Source organism: Oncorhynchus kisutch, linkage group LG6, assembly GCF_002021735.2.
Source record: "Oncorhynchus kisutch isolate 150728-3 linkage group LG6, Okis_V2, whole genome shotgun sequence".
Classification (NCBI taxonomy): domain Eukaryota; kingdom Metazoa; phylum Chordata; class Actinopteri; order Salmoniformes; family Salmonidae; genus Oncorhynchus; species Oncorhynchus kisutch.
Genome location: NC_034179.2, coordinates 63,310,860 through 63,318,390, shown reverse-complemented (window position 1 = coordinate 63,318,390; position 7,531 = coordinate 63,310,860). Strand labels below are relative to the sequence as shown.

The 7,531-nt window shown below is 43.7% G+C and overlaps 1 protein-coding gene across 1 annotated transcript; it reads right to left on the bottom strand.

Moving 5' to 3' along the window:
- Positions 1-4,426: 4,426 nt before the first annotated feature.
- On the bottom strand, positions 4,427-7,115 carry LOC109893157 (uncharacterized). The gene is made up of 2 exons (XM_031827142.1): positions 6,383-7,115; positions 4,427-5,633 (listed from the first exon to the last, which is right to left on the bottom strand). Exons 1-2 carry the CDS (start codon positions 6,810-6,812, stop codon positions 4,768-4,770), a joined length of 1,296 nt encoding a protein of 431 aa, XP_031683002.1. The 5' UTR covers positions 6,813-7,115; the 3' UTR covers positions 4,427-4,767.
- Between the last annotated feature and the right edge of the window lie 416 nt (positions 7,116-7,531).

The window sequence follows — 7,531 nt, the reverse complement described above, 5'->3', positions numbered from 1 at the left end:
GTCAAAATTATCACAAGAACGGTGAGTAAAAATCCCAGAACCACACGGGGGGACCTAGTGAATGACGTGCAGGGACCAAAGTAACAAAGCCTACCATCAGTAACACACTATGCAGCCAGGGACTCAAATCCTGCAGTGCCAGACGTGTCCCCCTGCTTTAAGCCAGTACATGTCCAGGCCCGTCTGAAGTTTGCTAGAGAGCATTTGGATGATCCAGAAGAAGATTGGGGGAATGTCATGTGGTCAGATGAAACCAAAATATAACTTTTTGGTAAAAACTCAACTCGCCGTGTTTGGAGGACAAAGAATGCTGAGTTGCATCCAAAGAACACCATACCTACTGTGAAGCATGGGGGTGGAAACATCATGATTTGGGGCTGTTTTTCTGCAAAGGGACCAGGACGACTGATCCGTGTAAAGGAAAGAATGAATGGGGCCATGTATCGTGAGATTTTGAGTGAAAACCTCCTTCCATCAGCAAGATCATTGAAGATGAAACGTGGCTGGGTCTTTCAGCATGACAATGATCCCAAACACACCGCCCGGCCAACGAAGGAGTGGCTTCGTAAGAAGCATTTCAAGGTCCTGGAGTGGCCTAGCCAGTCTCCAGATCTCAACCCCATAGAAAATCTTTGGAGGGAGTTGAAAGTCCGTGTTGCCCAGCAACAGCCCCAAAACATCACTGCTCTAGAGGAGATCTGCATGGAGGAACGGGCCAAAATACCAGCAACAGTGTGTGAAAACGTTTGACCTCTGTCATTGCCAACAAAGGGTATATAACAAAGTATTGAGATAAACTTTTGTAGGTGACCAAATACTTATTTTCCACCATAATTTGCAAATAAATTCATTAAAAATCCTACAATATGATTTTCTTGATTTTTTTTCTTCTCATTTTGTCTGTCATAGTTGAACTGTACCTATGATGAAAATGACAGGCCTCTCATCTTTTTAAGTGGGAGAACATGCACAATTGGTGGCTGACTAAATACTTTTTTGCCCCACTGTATGTAGCTTTAGAAAAAAAGGTCAATGAAATAAATTACTTGTTAACATCGGATGACATACATATATTAGCCATCTCTGAAACTCAGATAATTCATTTGATGATGCAGCAGTGGAAATACAAGGATATAACAACTACAGAAGAGACGTGAATGCTTGTGGGGTTGCTGTATTTGTTCAGAGCCATATTCATTTAAAGCTTAGAGAGGACGTCCTGTCTAATGTTGTGGAAGTGTTGTGGTTGCATGTTCACGTGCATCATCGAAATCCTCTTCTTTGGGGTGCTGATATAGGCTACCAAGTGTCAACAGTCAGTATCTGGATAATATGTGTGCAATGCTTGATAATGTGTGTGATGCTGACAGAGAGGTCTATTTTCTGGGTGACCTGAACATAGACTGGTTTTCATCAAGCTGTCCATTCAAGCGGAAGCTTCTTACTGTAACCAGTGCCTGTAATCTGGCTCGGGTTATCAATCAACCTACCAGAGTGTTCACAAATAGTGCAGGAACTACTGTACATCATCCAAATGTATTGATAAAATGGTTACCAATGTAGCAGAACTTTGTTCTAAAGCTGTATCCGTACCCATTGGATGTAGTGACCATAATATAATGGCTATATCCAGGAAAGCTAAAGTTCCAAAGGCTGGGCCTAAAACAGTGTACAGCCGTGGCCAAAAGTTTTGAGAATGACATGAATATTCATTTCCACAAAGTCTGCTGCCTCAGTGTCTTTAGATATTTTTGTCAGATGTTACTATGGAGTACTGAAGTATAATTACAAGCATTTCATAAGTGTCAAAGGCTTTTAGTGACAATTAAATGAAGTTGATGCAAAGAGTCAATATTTGCAGTGTTGACCCTTCTTTTTCAAGACATCTGCAATCCGCCCTGGCATACTGTCAATGAACTTCTGGCCCACATCCTGACTGATGGCAGCCCATTCTTGCATAATAAATGCTTGGAGTTTGTCCGAATTTGTGGGTTTTGTTTGTCCACCCGCCTTTTGAGGATGGACCACAAGTTCTCAATGGGATTAAGGTCTGGGGAGTTTCCTGGCCATGGACCCAAAATATCAATGTTTTGTTCCCTGAGCCACGTAGTTATCACTTTTGCCTTATGGCAAGGTGCTCCATCATGCTGAAAAAGGCATTGTTTGTCACCAAACTGTTCCTGGATGGTTGGGAGAAGTTGCTCTCTGAGGATGTGTTGGTACCATTCTTTATTCATGGCTGTGTTCTTAGGCAAAATTGTGAGTGAGCCCACTCCCTTCGCTGAGAAGCAACCCCACACATGAACGGTCTCAGGATGATTTACTGTTGGCATGACACAGGACTGATGGTAGCGCTCACCTTGTCTCCTCCGGACAAGCTTTTTTCCAGATGCCCCAAACAATCGGAAAGGGGATTCATCAGGGAAAATGACTTTACCCCCGTCTTCAGCAGTCCAATCCTTGCACCTTTTGCAGAATATCAGTCTGTCCCTGATGTTTTTCCTGGAGAGAAGTGGCTTCTTTGCTGCCCTTCTTGACACCAGGCCATCCTCCAAAAGTCTTCACCTCACTGTGAGTGCAGATGCACCCACACCTGCCTGCTGCCATTCCTGCTGCCATTTCTGGTGGTGCACCAATCCCACAGCTAAATCAACTTTAGGAGACGGTGCTGGCGCTTGCTGGACTTTCTTGGGCGCCCTGAAGCCTTCTTCACAACAATTGAACCGCTCTCCTTGAAGTTCTTGACGATCCGATAAATGGGTGATTTAGGTGCAATCTTACTGGCAGCAATATCCTTGCCTGTGAAGCCCTTTTTGTGCAAAGCAATGATGGCGGCACGTGTTTCCTTGCAGGTAACAATGGTTGACAGAGGAAGAACAAAGATTCTAAGCACCACCCTCATTTGGAAGCTTCCAGTCTATTATTCGAACTCAATCAGCATGACAGAGTGATCTCCAGGCTTGTCCTCGTCAACACTCACACACCTGTTTTAACGAGAGAATCACTGACATGACGTCAGCTGGTCCTTTTGTGGCAGGGCTGAAATGCAGTGGAAATGTTTTTGGGGGATTCAGTTCATTTGCATGGCAAAGGAGGACTTTGCAATTCATCTGATCACTCTTCATAACATTCTGGAGTATATGCAAGTCTGAGGCAGTCAGACTTTGTGAAAATTAATATTTGTGTCATTCTCAAAACTTTTGGCCACGACTGTAGTCTCATCTGACACACATTCCACACCACATTCACTGAGCCTCTCTATCCAGGGTTTGAGCTTCCGGAAGGCACGTCAGTCTCTCTGTGTCAGGTAAAATAACATAATGTGTCCTGAAGGAACCACCTGAATCTTCAGGGAAGTCACACTCCTGTTTAAACACAACTTGATGACATGATGGGACATGTTTTAATCATAACAACCCCCCCGCCCCCCACCACTTGAGTAAACAGATTAGTATTCATGAATATACAGTGTACAGAACTTTAGGATGACATAGACTGACCAGGTAAAAGCTATGATCCCTTATTGATTTCACTTGTTAAATCCATTTCATTTCACTGTAGATGAAGGGGAGGACACAGGTTAAAGAAGGATTTTTACGCCTTGAGACATGGATTGTGTATGTGTGCCATTGAGGGTGAATGGTCATGACAAAATATTTAAGTGCCTTTGAACAGGGTATGGTAGTCGGTGCCAGGTGCACAGGTTTGAGTGTGTCAAGAACTGCAACGCTGCTGGGTTTTTCATATAACTCCGGCCAAGTTGTTTAGGTTTAACTGAGTACTTAGTCTTTCCAAACAGGTTATGTGGCTCAGATGGGAATGGTACCAGATGATAAATGATTAATATTCTGGAGGTGCCTACCTACTGGTACATTGCTTTCACCTGTCCAGTTCTCTCATGTTAGTTGAGATGAAGGAAAGACCCCCAGGAGTGGCTGGATGTCCTGAGATGTCTTTGAGTTGTTACCATTTAGTTCTGCATGCTTGATGTTGCTTGGAAGACGTAAGGCTGTCATTTCCACACTAACAAAGTTGAGTGGTTTCCAGACCGTCTGGGGCAACTGCAGCACCAGAGTCGTCCCACCTCAGCTTTGGTTGTAGGAGACGACATGTCAATCCTTTGAGGGTGGGAGAGAGGGAGGTAAAGACGGAGAGTGAAGGAGGGAGGGGTAGAGGATGAAGGAAGAAACACAGCCCGGGACTGAAATGTCATGTGTTCTGCAGTCTTCCCTGATTCCCTCACTTGCTCTCCAGTGTGGGCGCAGGACAAAGTGATGGAGGTGCCTTGCTTTTGTATCCCCCCCTCCGTCCATCTGTATCATGCCTCTGAGAAAATGATCTATACTAAATGAATGGCCTGTGCTCAAGTTGACCTCGTGGATTGTGTGCATAAACGAACAATGACAGGATTATAACTGTTTGAACACTTTTTTTGAAAATACATTTTATTTCAGAACTCAACAGGAGGTCCATAGAGGCTTTAGGCACCTTGAACAAAAAAAGATTACTGAGAAAAGGGAGCATATAGTATTTACAGTCATCGACAAGAGAAACATATCTCTGATAACAAAATGGACCTGCATGTACAATACAAAAATTCCTAGAGTTACATTTACTGCACAGAACTTTACTCAATGTTTTTAGTCCATCTCTACCTGGATGGTAGACATTTGAAATAGTATAAAGAGTCTTTAAACAGGAGCTCTGCATCCACCTGAACACATCCTGTCCTACTCTCAGATAGATGGTGAACATAACCTAACAAGGTCAGGAGGGAGCATCATGATGACCATGGACAACACTGTTGGTCTGAGGTGTGTTCTCAACCCCAGAGAGGTGTTCAACAGCATTAACCAGTCTTTCCAGGTTGTTGTTGATGGATGACAGCAAGGGCTGCAGCACTCTCTCCATGCTGCTCCTCATACTGACCAGCTCCCTCTGTAACATGTCGTAACCTTGGCGATGCACCTGGACCAGTGCTGCCAGGTCCTGAGGAGGTAGCTGGACCTGCATGTGTGGTTGGACCTCAATCAAAGGAATGTGGACCGTAGGTTGGTTCACTTGGGGTATGTTCGTCTGAGGCTGCACAGTGGACTGGGGCATATAGTCCTGTGATTGGTTTGCTTGGGGTATATAGGCCTGTGATAGGTTGGCTTGGGCTAGAGTAGCCTTTGATTGGTTCGCTTGGGTTATATAGGCCTGTGATATGTTGGCTTGGGGTAGAGTAGTCTGCTGTGGCAGTGGCACTACTTGGGGTATGTTTACATGGAATGGAGCATAACCTTGAAGCAAACCATCAGCCCGGGGTTGAACAGTGACCGGGTGTGTATTGGTTTGGGGTGGAAGGGTGCCCTGAGACTGAGGGATGTGGACAGTTCCAGTCACTTGAGGTGTGCTGACCTGGGTACCAGTTTCAAGGTTCAATCTCACTACGTTCACCCGGGGTTGGAGGTTGGTTTGGGGTAAAGTGGGCCTGGGTGAAGTGGCAGGCGTGTGTGTCTGGGGTGGAGGGACTCTGCTGGCCTCAGACGATGCTGCAGCGTCCAGAGTCTGTTGACCATCAACCAGGTGGTTAGTCGAGGGACTGTCCAGCTCCACCCCAATGCATTGGGAACCAACTTCATTCTGAAACGCTAGGGAAGAAAAAATATAGAAAAATAAGCTATATTTAGTGTTCCTTATATACTGTTTTACCAAATCAAATCAAATGTTATTTGTCACATACACATGGTTAGCAGATGTTAATGCGAGTGTAGCGAAATGCTTGTGCTTCTAGTTCCGACAATGCAGTAATAACGAACAAGTAATCTAACTAACAATTCCCCAAAAAACTACTGTCTTATACACAGTGTAAGGGGATAAAGAATATGTACATAAGGATATATGAATGAGTGATGGTACAGAGCAGCATAGGCAAGATACAGTAGATGATATCGAGTACAGTATATACATATGAGATGAGTATGTAAACCAAGTGGCGTAGTTAAAGTGGCTAGTGATACATGTATTACATAAGGATGCAGTCGATGATATAGAGTACAGTATCTACGTATGCATATGAGATGAATAATGTAGGGTAAGTAACATTATATAAGGTAGCATTGTTTAAAGTGGCTAGTGATATATTTACATAATTTCCCATCAATTCCCATGATTAAAGTGGCTGGAGTAGAGTCAGTGTCATTGACAGTGTGTTGGCAGTAGCCACTCAATGTTAGTGGTGGCTGTTTAACAGTCTGATGGCCTTGAGATAGAAGCTGTTTTTCAGTCTCTCGGTCCCAGCTTTGATGCACCTGTACTGGTGACATCACGTAGTAGGCACACACACATTACAAAGCTAACAAAAACTAATGTTTTTAAAAATTGAAACCATAAACTTTACCTTGTAATGCAATGGGTCCTTCTCCATCCACAAACTCAAATTTATAACGTTTTGTTCGGACTGAGAGGAAAGGCTCCTCCTCTTCTGTTGGATGGTGAAGTTTTGCTTCTGTCTGCCTGTTCACTCGCTTCCTCTTTGACCCAGGACCCTTCTTGATATAACAGGGTTGTCTGCGCATCAGGTCATTGTATCGCTTTTTACACTGCATCCCGGTTCTGAGGTATCCAAACGAAGAAGTGCTCACCTTTGCTGCAATATCTTCCCATGCGGCCTGTGCAACACGGGTGTAGCCAGGGCCAGGTCGTCGAGCTTGCACTTCACGCACGAGTATTTTGAGCTCTTCCTCGTTGAAACGCTTCTTTCGTTGCCTCTCCATATGAAGCATCTCGATCTCTGGCCTCCCATCTCTCTTATCGTTATCGGAATCCATATTTTCTCAGGGAAAGCCATAAACGAAGCGCAAACGCTAAAAATGACGGAAAGACACAATAGTGTTCTGAATGTTTACATAGCCTAGCCTACTCATCTCAAGGCTGCAACGTATTAAAAACACAATTACAAAATGGGTGTTTGTTCAGTTACAAAACAGCAACGGTTATTACGGTTACGGAAAACCCTAATAAGGAGAGTGGACACCGTTCAGGCGTTCCAAAACAATCTGGGCTACCATTCGCAGGACCACAAAATACAATACGCTTGCGCAGTTGATACCGGCCGTGCGCAGTATATTGCCCTCCCTTTGTTGGGGAAAATGTGCCCAAAATAAACGCTTCTTCAAAACAGTAACAATCACCACAATATTGAATGATTAGATTCTTGAAATTCTTGACATTAGACCTATAGATAAATCGTAATAGATTGTCTCGTTGAGTAAGTGATAGGTTACATTTATGATACTGTGGTTCACAGCATATTTATTCCTCCAAAAACATTTAGAAACAGATTGAAAGATTTCATCATTAAATCATGGTCTGCACATTGCCTTCCAAAACCATAAGCAATTCTCTACAGATTTACAAACTTTACCCCACACACATACACTTCTCCTTCTGAAAAGTGAAAGCAAAGTCTCCCTTTGAGGGGTCTAGTAGGCTAAATAATTGTAGGTTTTTATAGGCTACAGTAAAACCAGTCAATGCATTTGGAAAA

Coding starts and splice junctions, on each gene's coding strand:
- LOC109893157 (XM_031827142.1), bottom strand. CDS start 6,812: ATGGATTCCGATAACGATAAGAGAGATGGGAGGCCAGAGATCGAGATG. Junction 5,634..6,382: donor AGGACCCATTGCATTACAAG/GTAAAGTTTATG, acceptor TTTCTTCCCTAG/CGTTTCAGAATGAAGTTGGT.